General features: G+C 36.5%; 1 protein-coding gene across 37 annotated transcripts in view; it reads right to left on the bottom strand.

Moving 5' to 3' along the window:
• Window positions 1-15,025, bottom strand: part of EPB41L3 (erythrocyte membrane protein band 4.1 like 3) — a 158,114-nt gene that overhangs the window by 41,384 nt on the left and 101,705 nt on the right. For all 37 annotated transcript variants that reach the window (XM_045574819.1, XM_045574825.1, XM_045574831.1 and 34 more), the window contains exons 4-6: window positions 8,294-8,398; window positions 7,042-7,084; window positions 1,342-1,417 (exon numbers count right to left, since the gene is read on the bottom strand). In XM_045574819.1, coding sequence (XP_045430775.1) covers window positions 1,342-1,417; window positions 7,042-7,084; window positions 8,294-8,398 — 224 coding nt within the window. The remainder of the gene's footprint in view (window positions 1-1,341; window positions 1,418-7,041; window positions 7,085-8,293; window positions 8,399-15,025) is intronic.

The following is a 15,025-nucleotide window of genomic DNA, read 5'->3' as shown; positions in this document are numbered from 1 at the left end:
CTCAAGATTATTCAAGAGTATTTTAAAATAAGAAATTATAAATTTTTCAATCGTATAAATTTTCTAATCATATAATAAACTAGAGGCCCACTGCATAAAAATTCATGCACTAAGAGAGGGTCCCTCAGTTCAGCCTGCCTGCTCTCAAAGTCTAGGAGCCCTTAGGGGTGGGAGGCGACCCTTTGATCCGGGGTAGGTAACACCTCCATCGCTCATCTGCTTGCTTCCATTGCTGGCAGTGCAAGCCTCAGCTGGCCCTGGTTACCCGAGCCCCGGGCGGCCCTGGGTGCCTAGGGGGTCTGAGGGGACTGGGGGCCACCAGAATCCGGCTCACGGAATGGTGGGGCTGAGGGGACTGGGCATCGCCATCTTGTGGCTGTGGGTGCTGCCATCTTTGAGGGTGTGGCAGTTAATTAGCATATTCCCTCCTTATTGGCCGTGGGTACCACATTTGCAAGGGTGTGACACGTCATTTAGCATATTCCATTTTTATAAGATAGGATACTATGGAGTAGTTTCCCTCCTTTACCTAAAATGTCTCTTAAATTATTTTTAATCATAGCAAGAGATTGAAGTTTTCTGAGTCAATTCCCTATTCTGAAAAACCTTCCACAGATGTGAGGTTTACACAGAAGATTCAGCAAACACTGCATAAAACCTCTCTTGCTGGCTCTAAACTTACTACCAAACAGTGAGAGTCGGTTCCGAAGTGGGATGCAGAGAAGCTGAGGATGTGCTTCACATCTGGGACCATTCCACTCAGGGCCCAATGACTATGCCAGAATAGCTTTACTGGATTCCTGTTCAAATGTCTTCTTTTGTGAAAAGGAATTAACCATTTCCCTTGTAGGTCATGGAAAATAAACTTTTAAGTGTACATGTGTTTATGTTTATCTAAATATATGTATATGTGTGTAGGTATGCCTGATTTTTTTAAGGGCTGCCAAGTACCAGGTTGGTTATATAAAAAGCATAAGCATCCAACGATATATATTTTTACTCTAAGTTTTGAAGCATGAGCAGTAAGAATGGCTATATCAGTTAAGGCTGAATCCCATCCAATTTGGCTGTGTGGGTGGATGACAGAGTATCTCAATTTTGCTTGTCTTCCCACCAGGGTCAGGCAGAGGGAAATATGGGCTTAGCACCAAAGATTCAACTAGGAACAGTTATAATTTAGCAAATCTTTTCATCAGATGTCTGCTCTCACTCGTTGCCTGTGGTTTGCCATTTGTGGATGATTACAAGGTCACCAAATGTAAGCATGCTCTTCTCTGGGGAATTTAAGAGAAGCACAACTCTCCCAAGAAGCCTGCCTTTTTACAGCCAACTTCCAAGTACCTGGTGATATCTTCAGAGAGCTGGGCGGGGTCTGGTGGGTAAAATTTCACATTGAATGAAAACTGCCAAGCACCATCTGCAGAAATGAGAGAAACATTAGAATAAAACCTTGGAAAACCCCCTTATGCTTATCATAGAGCGACCTGATCTCCAGGTTCTAGCACCCCAGGCATATTTTGATCATCCATGGAAAACAGGAAAGTCTCCGCTAAATGAAGTCCACAGATAAGTCTGAAACTTCATCCAGTTTCTAATCTTCTCACCAATCAAATCCTTTACAGGCACTTCTAACTAGGGAGAAAATGGACTGCACTTCCTTTCTCAGGAACGAAGTTAAGCCTTCGGAAGAGGAGGAAAAAGTGAACATGATAATCCTCCATCAGACAAGTCTGGAATTGTGTAGATCTAATGCTCTGAAGTTCCGGATAGCTCACCTACCAACATTATAGACATAATCCCACTTCCTTTGTCCCTTCTTCTCTGTTATTACAGGTCAAATATCATTATAGCACACACATGTCAAGGGATTATTCAAGATATTTTTTGTTTAATGGGGGAGATGTGTTGTAATGAATATTTGAGAAGGGAGCTGCTCCATGGCTGTGGAAAATATATTTTCTTACTCAGGGAACTTTTTGATTAAAGAGATACTTGAGTGTATTTACCATGCATCACCAATTTCCACACCTTCTTTTTAGCCCATGGCTTCACACACTGCTGTTCTTTATCCTGCGGTATCTGTGGACTGCCTCCCCATGTGTCCCCTCACAGGTACTTACTCTTCTGTGCAGCCCACACGTACATTGGGGACATTATTAAGCCTTCCTAAGTTCTGCATTTAGTAATAGTACCTCTAAAGTATGGTTTATCATTATAAGGGTGAAATCCCAACCTTTTCTTCTTTCTTATATTTAATGTTATGTGGCCGCTCCTTTAACTTATAGTCACCCTGTTCTTTTATTCCGGTCTTTGAGTGCAGTGACTCACTGAGGTCCGGGTGCTCCTTCGCTGGGACACTGAATACATTGGTTCCCTCCACCCAGTAACCACACCAGAAGTGCTCGGTGCAGGGTCTCTTGTCTTCTCAATGCACTGCTGAAAAATTCCCTCAAGACTCCAGGCTTCGGTACTGGGAGGCTTTCCTCTATGCCTCAGATAGCCATAGTCTTCCTTTCACTGTCTCTGACCTCCCAATTCAGCTCTTAAGTGTCAGTACTCTCCTACGACTTCCAACCGCTCCCTCTGCCCATTAAGAAACTTCTGGAAAATCCATTTTTTTTTTTTTTTTAGTATGAGTCCTTCCCAAACATTTAGAAGGGACAATATTGCACATCATAGCTTCTCTCTTTGTATTAGTCTCTTGTGTATGTGACAAATACTCAGCTGCCTAGTTGGTTCATTTATCCTAGTTTATTTGACAGACTACCACTCATGTTATACTTAAAGTTCCCCATGGCAGGGCTCTACCATGAAGTGTCTTATAAAGGACTTGGCATGAGAGCAAGTATAATTGGATGGCTGATATTATTTTTAAACCACTTAGAACATTACTGAAACATTGGCTATAAGAATTCTAAGCTATAAAATACCCGTCAATCAAATATACTTCTAGTCATTATTTTGCCACTGTTCTCAAAAGAAGACCTTTTGTTATTCTAAAAATAGTCTGACTTGGTTTTGCCTTCCTATTGATTTCTATTCACTTTTTGCTCAAATAGGTCCCTTCCATGCCAGCTACTAGTGAGGTTCAGAGAAAGAGCTGGCTACTCCCCCCCAACCCCACCACCACCCAAGAAAGTGAATTTAAAACTAATGAATTAGCTATGGAAAATGGGCTTATTGCTTTTTTATAATTTTTAAAGTTTGCCTTGAATTCAATGACTCATTTATCAATGTGTGTAACTAAATAGTCTCATAATAAATTCAGGGTAAGCATTCTAAGTTGGAAACTAAAACGTAATAAAAATGTAAGAAAAATATTTAAATGCAAAAATCCTCAATGCAGGAATGCAAGTTTCAGATTATAGTGGACCTAAGAAGCATCTGAGCTGCTTATTAAAAATAATTTCTGCCAAGGCCAGGTGGCTCAATAGGTTGGAGTGTCATCCTATACATCAAAAGGTGGCAGGCTGAACCCCAGTCAGGGCGCATATGGGAAGGCAACTCATAGATGTTTCTCTTTCACATCAATGTCTCAATCTCAACCTCTCTCTCTATTTCTCTCTCTCTCTCTCTCTCTTCTAAAATCAATAAAAAACATATTATTGGGTGAGAATAAAAAAAAAAAGTCAATTCCTAGGCTCCATTGAGAACTTTATTCCAGAGATTTGGAATATGGCCTAGAAGCTTATGATTTTAATAAACCTATAAACCTCCTTGTGGTTCTAATACAGTGATCATGGAGACCACACTGAAAATCACTAATTCTGAGGAATCCACTCTCCTAAGGTATAACCAGGCTTCATAGGACATTATTTTCAATCAGTGAAAAAGTTTAAGAAAACTACCATTGACACTGGGAGGATATGACTGCAATGAACAGGCTTACTGCCTGTATCTGCTCAGATGATGGTCCTGGTTAGACACAGAAAAAGGAACAGCTTGAGTGCATTAAAATGATGCTCCTATATGCTGACATAAATTTTAAATAAAAAAATTTATAATAAATATAAAACTGTGAAATTGAAGAGCTCATCCTTATGAAAAAAATTAAATTTTAGCCTTCTATGCCTGCCAAATCTTAAAATCTCGAAATATACTGCATTTATAGCATAAGTTACTATATATCGTATACTCTATATCATGACATTATTATATCATAATCATATCATAGAATGGAGTATATTTAAATGTTTTGATATCAGGTATGGACAAAAGATGACTAGAATTAGAATTTTTCCATACAAACTCTTTGTTTTCAGAATTTCCTATTTCTCATAAATTTGTAACTGAAAATCTGTACCAACTTGACTGCCATTCTCTTTTCTAGAGACATACCCTGGCCCACAGCATATAAAGGATGGAAACACCTTTTATCACTTGTATTAGGAATAGGAGGAGGTGATTCATTAAGAATAATGGTTTGATAACAACTTCCCTGCCTTGGGTGAATGTAAATTTTGTGGAAAAAGAACATTTTAGTGTATTAAAACAATGAGGAATATAGATAAAAATATAATTTTTTTAAAATTCCAACTTTTTCTTTCTCTTCCTTCCTTTATCTGCAATACTCAGTCCATGTTGCCACTGCACCCACTGCCCAATCTGCACGATGAAAATACCCTTTAAATCCCATGTCCGACTGTCCCTTTGGCTTTCTCCCCTTAGAAAGGAAGAGACAGAGTTAAGGGGAAAAATTCTATCTAACAAAGAAAAGAAAATTTATTGTTTATACAGCCTATGTTATAACAGTATTTTGACTTATTGTGAACATTTAATATATTTTCCAAGTTCTTTGAAACTATAAATCACCCAAATACAAAATAGCATTTCATTAGTTAGGGGAATACAGAGGACTCTAGGCACATAAAATGTTAGAAGCTATGTTCAGCATATCTGCTTTGAAAAACTCCAAAAGGAGTTCTTAGAATATAATCATCTTAAATTTTTTATTCAGACTCTCTGGAATAAAAAGAGTGTTTTCACCTACTCACCATACTCATAGCTGTCCCTGTTTTCAATCCCTACTTGTCAAACTATTCATGATCAAGTTTCTGGTTAATGAATACATCTGATTTCTCAAAAATGTGGTAAAGGTGTTATCGTTGTAATAAACAATCAGCAGACTCTTTAATATCTATAAGTATAGTGGCTTTTTTCTTCTTTTGTGATATTTTCTAGTATTAAACCATTTCAAACTGCTCACTATTAATTACTTCTTATTAAAAGTTGGGGTACTTTAATCATTCACACATTCAAAGGCACTAACAGTAAGCTGTGGAAAACTGAAATGTGAATGTTCTTATTAATAAACTGGTCTTACATTTATACACTAAAATTGGTTGTTTAGGAAAATTAATCTAGATTTGACTGATAAAAATAATTGCTTTTAAACACTAAATAGTTATTTAAAATTATGAAGATTATCCAAGTTTATGGTAAAAGAGGGTTGAAAATAAAAAATAAAAATAGGTTAAAAATAAACATTTTTAAATTCCTCTTTCTCTACCCTCCAACACTGCAATGCCATTTCTGGAGGTATTTACTGTTAATATCTTTTGTGCTCTTCAGAAAATTTTCCACACCCCTTTATAAACGTAACTTTAAAAAAAACAAATATGATCTGTCTCAAACAATAAAGAATTAAAAAATAATAATAAAAGTAAAAAAGAATAGTGTATTTTCCAAGAAGAATTTAAATATATTAGTCAATGATTTCACATATTATATTATAATATACAATATTATAATATATAATATAACATTATAACATATATTACTATATATAACACATTATAATATAATATTCACATATATTTTATATTATATTTATTTTATATTATAATAAAAATATGATTAGTGTATTAACTTCTCACTAATGAAAGCTAAGACATATTTATTCCGCTTCATTCTATGTAGTAGCTGCTTAGTATTTAAAGGTATGAGTATTCCCTGAGTGACTTAATAATTTCTTCATAAATGGATAACTTATGTTGCTTCTAGTTTTTTGCTATGACAAATTATATCCTAATGAACTTTCACACAATACATGCATTTCCTTCTCTTCTGCATGTGCTGAATAAATTTCTATAAGTAAAATTAGTGGACTAATGGGTAAGTGCATTTTAAATTTTATAAAAACTTTCAAAAAGTGCCTTCTGAAAGGGTTGTACCAATTTATATTTCTACAAATTTGGTTACATATTGCCAGTGTGAGGTATTATTATTATTATCTTAAATATATTTTTATTAGTTTCAGGGAGAAAGGAAGAGGAAGAGGGAGAACATCAATGATGAGAAAGAATCACTGATTGGATGCCTCCTGCATGCCCCCTTACTAGGGATCGAGCTAGCAACCCAGATATATGCCCTTGCCACAGTTGAATCTGGGACCCTTCAGTCTGTAGGCTGACATTCTATCCACTGAGCCAAATGGGCTAGAACTCAAGGTATCATTAAACTTTGAAAATCTCCTGTTACTCTGAATAGGTGAACTATGCCTCATTGTAATTTGCATTTAATTATTAGTAATATTCAGCACATGTTTAATACTTATTAGCTACTTGTACTTCAATTTTTTGAGTTGCTCATGCAATGGTTTTATTCACTAAGTAAAATGCATTTCTCAACTTGTCTTTAGGGACCAAGAAAAGAAGTTGTCACCACACAGTAAACTTTAGTCTCATTTGTTATTCCAAATCATCAAATGACTATTACTTTTAGCTACACTTTTAATAATAGAGTTTGGAACAGTTTAAATGATTAAGTACCAATTGGAGCATCACTTGATTAAATCCCATTTCACATCTGTGTACAGGCAAGGGAATAAGTCAAAAGCCATAATTATTTTATTCCTGAGTTGTGATAATTAAAAATAAGATCTGAACTAGACTATCCTGCCTAGGATAAAAATTTGAGATTCTATTCTGTTTTTTCAAAACACTGTATTCACATCAGCCATGCAAATAGGCACTGCCAATTCAGACAACTCCACTCTGAAAATATTCACATTTTCACATATAATAATCCAAAAGAACTTACTTCGAATCTGTTTTTTAATTTCCTTAGCAGGGTCCAACCAATTCTGAAAAGGAAACGATAGCTTGAATTTGAATCAGAGAAGAGTAAACATGACTCAATGTTGACCCGGCAGGGACACCCACTCCGTGTATTTGAGAGTGAGTGGCTGCTGGAAGGCCCTCCAAGCTGGGCCCTTTCCCCACAGCTGCTGCCCCTTTGCCAGGTCCTGCCAGGGTCCAGGCACTGGTCTAGTGGGGAAAAAATGTGGTGTCCACGATTCACTCTAACAAAATTACTTTCTTTTACAATCAATGACTTCAGGGACTCAAGCTAGTAGAGAAACAGAGTAGATAAAAACCCAAAACAAAAAACAATGGATTTTATGTTCAAACAAATTACTAGAATACATGTATTTTGATACAACGTTAGCACAGCTATTCAGTCCCACACAGTGACTTCTGAGATTAAAAATTCTCAGGCACCTACTTACAAAACTTCCCTAACAAATGAATGCTTGCTTGAGATTTAAGAGTTTCCTCATCAGAACACTCAGATCTTTAGTAGTGAAGTTAGACACTGCCCACTGAACCCAAGGGAGATGATTCACTGCACACCACCACGACATGTAACATCTCTGAACAAAATTTCTGTGACTCCGTTTTACACCAATATAATGGGAACAATTTCTTTTCCCTTATTGTTCAGGTAGTTGTGGGATTCATGAGGCAATCTCTGAAGAGACTGCATTATTCAGGTATAAGAGAGTAGAGTCTACAGAGGTATTGCATTAAACATTAAATACCTACTAACTACAGGAGACAAGTGTCAGGTCAGCCAACAACTCATCTCAATATTCTGATTTGGCAAGAATATGGAAAGCATAATAAGATGAAGTGGGGATAGGAGAGCAGCCTCGAGAATGGTTTCTATAGAAGTATTAATGTATTTGATATTCATTGGCTCAGAGCCACTGAAATATATCATCACACACAGAAAAAAGCAACATATAAAATGCTTTCCTGGAACCATAAACAACTGAAGAGAAACATAATCTTATGGTTTCCACAATATTCGAGATTAAAGGAAGCTGTTAATAATTTCTTCTATGAAGAAATAAGGGGATCAACAGCCTTTAGGGGCCCAGAGGAGTAAATGTGGGAGTATGAGGAGAGGAGAGGTGGAGGAGAGTTACCAATTCAATTCTCCTTCACATTCTGGCAGTAATGAGCAGCGGCTGGAGCCCTAGCATGCTGTACTGCTTGGAGTTACTCACCTTCTGGTTTTCAGTATCTCGATATGTAAGCCCAAAGTAATCTTTTTCTAGCAAGTTCAGATGTTCACATACTTTGTCAAACAGCACTTGGCCTCTGGAGCGTTTCTACGGAAAACAAAGCATAAAGAGAAGTCAACACACTCAACGAAGTTCTCTCAATTGCCATGAATAAAAAGAGGCAACATTTGAAATCCTGCTTGCTGTAACTATACAAGTGTGATCGCACTTCACCACCTCCCTTTCCACTAGTACAAAGGCTCAATTAAGTGGACCTAACCCTGCAAATGCCTGTCCCTACAAAAAACAAGGAATCATAGTGTCCCCGAGTAAGTACAGCTCACCTGCAGATAATTTCTAACATAAGTAGCTGGGAATGGTGTGGTGCTTGGAGGCCCCAAATATCTTGTGAAATGTAAACATCCCAACAGGAAAAGAGAGTATTTAAGGACCAACAGAAGCCATGTTTCAGCCAACCCAAACTTAATTCCCATATTACCAGATTCTGAGCCTCAGAAGAACGAACCCTATTCCTTGTCTTAACCCTCCCCTTAAAACTTTCTCTATCAATCCTTACTTAAAAATTATAGCCATGAATCACTTTCCAAAGCCCAGTAAACTACTTCATTAGTTTATTTTTGTTTTTTTTTGTTTTTTTGCCACAAACCTCAGTTTTATATTACAGTATTCAATATTTTCCTAATTTGAGAAAAATTCTTCCTACTCAACATAATAAAATGTCCATTAAATATAATGATTTATCATTTATAAATGAAAAATATAAATGTATATGTTATATATTTGGCTATTAAGCTGTCATTTGGAGAAAGGAAAAAAGTAGTCATCTGGGGGAGGAAATCCATCAGTTTAATTTACTGTGATACACAATTATTATATTCATTTAATCCTTCAAAGGTCTTTCAACATGGCCTTGGATTCTAAAATGATTTGGCAACAATTAAGCTAAACTATTTTTTGTGTGTGTAGTTCCAAGATTTCTCATCTGATACAGTAAGCATATTTGTCTTTAAGATTTAATGTACCGATAATAACAAATATGAAAATTGATAAATAATGTACATGCCAAAATAATAAGTATTCAGAAGACCCCTAAATGGTGTGTATTACTATGTAACCATAATTATATTGGAAATTAATCACTAAGTCCCCTCAAACATGACTATTTGGGAAAAAGAATACATGTATGACAGAAAAGTAAAGCTTTAATTGTAGCTTGCTAAATAATCAATGATGTATTTGAAGAAAGTTTAATCGTGTATGAAAATAAATTATAAGTTAGCAAAACTACATAACATTGTTCAATGGACAGAAATAAGTGGGATAATGAAATGCTGTTCACCAGTTTTAATCTTGTTTATAGATAATCGCATATTATTTCTGAATAATGCTCAACAATTTATAAAGTTTTTACAAAAAAATTGGTTCTTCCAGTGCTTCTATTGGTATTATCTCCAGTTACCAGATAAGAACACAGAAGTTCAGAGAAGTTAGATGAGAGAGGCAGTTTTAAGCAGGTAACTCTGGGTTTGAGTGTTCATTATGTCTCTTGCAGGGATGTGAACTCCTCTGTTTTATCTTCTGTAAAATGTGTCTGATACCATCTACCACATACCAAGCATTCCACAAACGTCAGCTATTACAGTCCAAGTGACTGACAGATGGCAGAACATGCAATGTAGAACTAGGCATTTCTGCTGTAGGAGCATATATACCACTTCCTATGGTGTCAATGCGCTCTTTCTTTAGCTATCAATTTCCTGCTTACTACTTAATTTGCTTTAGCTAGACCACAATATTTACACATACAACATACAAATACACATCAGTGTCTGGCCAAGTACTTTCTCAATGAGTCAAAACAAACAAAGCAAACACAAATAAATACACATTTCTCCTATCTCCTCTGACCCAGCAGACCACAGCCAGGCCCTCACTGGAAGACTTTTTAATTTTATTTTAATGTCATCAGCTGCCTTGGGCATTGTTTTCATTAGCTGTCTTCTGGCTGCTGTTTTTCCTTTTGTCTTATAGGTCACATTGATTAGATCAAGCACAGACCACTATTCTATGTGGCTCTTAGTTTTCTGGCTTCTCACAATTTGATTTCTATTAATGACTCATAGTTACCTCTTGACTAGAATAGATTTTGTCTTACTGAATATTTTAAACTTTTCCTGAGCGATGGGAGCTGCAGCCAGAGCTGTCAGAGGAAAGGCCTGGAAGGGTCTATCCCAGTGGTCTTCAAACTGCGGCTCCTGAGCCACATGCGGCTTTTGGCCCCATAGTGTGGCTCTTCCACAAAATACTATGGCCTGGGCTAGTCTATTTTGAAGAAGTGGCGTTAGAAGAAGTTTAAGTTTAAAAAACTTGGCTCTCAAAAAGAAATTTCAATCGTTGTACTGTTGATATTTGGCTTGTTGACTAATGAGTTTGCTGACCACTGGTCCTGATACACCAAGATTGCTAGTTCCGTCTCCAGTGAGGGCACATACAAGAAGCAACCAACAAATACTTAAATAAATGGAATAACAAATCAATGTTTCTCTCTGTGTGTGTCTCTCGCCACTTCCTCTCTCTAAAATCAATAAATAAAAAAAATAAAAAAAGATATTCAAACATCATACGTTATTAGAAAAACTGCAATTAAAACAAGATACCCTTACACACCTATTAAATAGCTAAAATTCACAATACAAATACCAACAAATACAAAGTTGTTGAGGATCAGAAACTTTTATTCCTTGCTGGTGGAAATAAAAGTGGCTGATTGTACAGACACTTTGTAAGTCAGTTTAGGAATTTCTTATGAAATTAAAAAACACTCTGAAACCAGTTTGGCTCAATGGATAGTACGTCGGACTGCGGACTGAAAGGTCATGGGTTCGATTCCGGTCAAGGGCATGTACTTTGGTTGTGGGCACATCCCCAGTAGGGGGTGTGCAAGAGGCAGCTGATCGATGATTCTCTCTCATCGATGTTTCTAGCTCTCTATCCCTCTCTCTTCCTCTCTGTAAAAAAATAAATAAAATATATTTAAAAAAAAGAAATTAAAAAACACACTCTTACTATATGATCTAACCATCAAGTTCTTTGATAATTACACAAAAGAGTTGAAAATTTATGTACATATATTAGAAAAAACCTGTACACAAATGTTTATAGCAATTTTATTCAACATTTTAAAACATGGAAGCAATTAAGATGTCATTCATTAGGTGAATGGATAAGTAAATTGTGGTACAATCCAGACAATGGCATATTACCTAGCACAAAAATGAAATGAGCTATCAAGCCATGAAAAGACATGGAGGGACCTCAAATGCATATTACTAAAGGAAAGATGCCGATATGAAGAAGCTAAAAATTGTACAATTCCAACTCTATGACATTCTGGAAAAGCAGAACTATTGTATAAAGACAAAAGAAAGATCAGTGGTTGTTAGGATTACATGGGGAAGAAGGGATGAACAGATGACACAGGGAGAATTTTTAGGGCAGTAAAACTACTTAGTATGATACTATAATGTTGGATACATGTCATTATTTACTTGTCAAAATCGCCATAGAATATACCACACAAAGAGTGAACCCTAATATAAACTATGGATTTCAGTTAATAGTTTGTGCCAATACTGGTTCATCAGCTATACCAAATACAGCACCCTACAGCAAAATGTTAAAAATAAGGAAAGAGGGAAGAGGAAGAGGACAGTGTGAAGGTTTTATGAGAACTTTCTGCTCAATTTTTCTGTAAACCTAAAATTGCTCAAAAAGTCTATCAGTAAAAAAGTACATACTGACAAAAATACTTAATGTCATCTTTTAAAATGTTACTAAAAATAATTTATCAAGTACTTTAAAAGATTAAATGAAGTTAAACTCCAAATGATTTTACTTTGCTTAAAAATGTTGTTAGGAGCAAACATTTAAAAAAAATTAAATCATTTAAGTGACAACACATACAACCTCTTGGATAGGCTACCATCATCCTGCATCCCAAGTGTACACACACACACACACACACACACACACACACACACATGCACACACAGGAACCTCACGTCTAAAATTCCTGCAAGCTAATATTTGGTAAGGAACAGGAGCAGGGTGACAGATCAAAGTGATTCCTCATGAGCTACACTGCCCAACCCAGTAATCCAAACTACAAACAACTGAAATGATGCATTCATTAGCTAAGGTTCAGAGGCTTTCTCTGGACTACATTCAAGAGGATACGTCTATCATCGCCACTAAAATACAGCAGTTGAAACAAGCTTTTCTGTGGCATTAATGAAACTTCCTACAAGTCAAAGGTCACTCAAGATTTTTACAAAAATGTTTGTAAAACACTGGTTCTTAATATATGGGTCATTAACCGGCATCACCTGGAAAATCTGTATTAATATGTTTATTTTTACTTGTCCACTTAGAGGGGCAATTTTTAAAAATTAATTTTAACACACTTTCATATGGGGAATTTCAAACCTACTAAAAATATAGTGTAATGAAAACACTCCCAGTTTCAACAAATGCCTTGAGTTCATCTATAGTTCCTCTCATCTACCCCCTCCCCCCTTAATTGTTAAGCATCTCAGCCAATATTATCTTTATATGTCTCAGTATGTAACTCTACTCTTTAAAAAATGTCATCTCAATACCTTTATCAAAACTAAACAAAATTAGCAATTAGTCCCTTATGTTATAAAATACCTAGCCAATAATGTAACTTTCCCAATTATCTCCTTTCCTTTTTTTTCAGTTTGTTTGATAAGTTCATACATTGCAAACTCCCCCTTATATTGGTTTTCCTCTTGATATTAATTTGTCTAAGAGACCAAACCATTGGCTTATAGAGTTCCCTCAGTCTACACTTGGCTGTTTGCATCTCCACGGTGTAATTTCTTCAGTCTCCGATATTTTCTGTAAATGGAAGTTAAATCTAGAAGCATGATCAGATTCCGATTGAACTGATTTTCATAAGTGATACTGTGTAATTTTATCAGCAGGCACAAAGTGAACCTTGCCTTTCTGGTGATATTAGCAATCACTGATGAGGTTGCAAGATGGGACTATTCTAATACTAATCATTCCTGTTCTCTTTATTAGGTGGAGTGTGTCTATAAAGAGATCATTTTTGACAGAATTCAGGATCAATGCTCACTCCTTTCCCTTTATCCAATTTCAAGATAGGAAATGAATTGGCTCTTTAGCATCGTCTGAAAGTCGCCAATTAGATTTTTTTGTACTATCACTATGAAACCCTGGGTTGAGATAGGTTTGATGTATTTCAATCCCTCGCAAGTATTACCCATCCTGATGATGCTCTAAATTGCCCAAATGCTCTGCCTTGCCTACTGCCTGTCAAGTCTCTCTCATCCTCTTTCACAAACTTCTCAGAGCCACTTCTTTAGAGCGTTCCTAGTCCGCCCAGCCAAATATGATTTCTCTCTACTCTGGGCATTAAAGCACTTTATAGCACCAAGAGGGCGCTTTTCACATTCGGCCTAATATCACAGCTGTCTCTGCACCCTCACCTGATGTCCCTGCTGGCTATAAAGGCATTTCCAGTGGCACCATGCCTCCTGTAATTAATCTTCTATGGATGCTCAATTTGGTCAAATACCATTAAGAGATGAAAAAGATAACCTGATGAAACTTTACATAAGATTTTTCTTGCTAACATATCATAAACTATGTCATAGAATAAATATTTTCCAACTATTGGTTTTCAACTGTGGACCCTGAAGCATTTAAAAAATGGTGCCGAGGAACCCACCTCAGCTCCAATAAATGAGAATATCTGAAGTCGGGCCCAAGGCTTCTGCATGTTTTTAAGATCCCAAAAGATTTATGCGAATATGGTTGTAAGTTGTCAGGTACATTTTAGGTTAAATTATATTTATGACAAACATTCTTAAATGTGAGGTCTCTAAAGCAATGTTTTTGAGAAAATGTGTAACCTTTTCAGATTTAGTTTAGGCCAAACACACTCATAGCTGCATTATAAATTTCACATACATACATACACACACACACACACACACACACACACACTTAAAATCTTAAAAGATATACATTTCAACAAATTTTTAAGTTCTCAAAAAATGATAATCATCCAAATGCAGAAATAAAATTATACAATTGAGAGCAAACAATGGTAAAGGTACTTTTGCTCCACACTGTATATGAAATAGAAGTGTTTTTAATGGTAAATTTTGTGTTTTTAAGACGGGCATTTTCCCTTTAGGGAGCTAAAAGATAAACCTTTACTAAAGAACCTGCTCCATGACTGAATAATGATCTAGGCAGATTAATGAATGTCCGGATTCCCTCTTTTGTAACAGAGCAGAAGCATTATTCACTTCCCCAGCAGGGCAGAGAAGTGACTGGGAGGAGCTAACCAGGCACTGAGCCCAGGGAGGGACTAGGGAGGAGCTCTCAGGGTTACAGCTGACCTGGAGTCAGCTATACCTGCCAGGCATTCTCCCAGGTGAGCTCCTCGATGCTCAAGTCCCTAGAAATCATTTCTGAATCCCTGCTGCCGACAGTGAGTGCAGAAGCAGGAGCACAAGTTGCACCAAGACTTCAACAGAATGTGTTTTTCTCCCATCTCCCACAGCTGAATCAGCCTATGAGGCTCTCCTGCAGCCAAGGCTAACCGCTGAAATCAGAGAAATTTGCAAAGGCAAATATAACAGTACAGCCTTAGAAGAT

Source organism: Pipistrellus kuhlii, unplaced genomic scaffold, assembly GCF_014108245.1.
Source record: "Pipistrellus kuhlii isolate mPipKuh1 unplaced genomic scaffold, mPipKuh1.p scaffold_m20_p_6, whole genome shotgun sequence".
NCBI lineage: Eukaryota > Metazoa > Chordata > Mammalia > Chiroptera > Vespertilionidae > Pipistrellus > Pipistrellus kuhlii.
The sequence above is the reverse complement of the archived record's forward strand: the minus strand, read 5'-3'. Positions and strand labels throughout refer to the sequence as shown.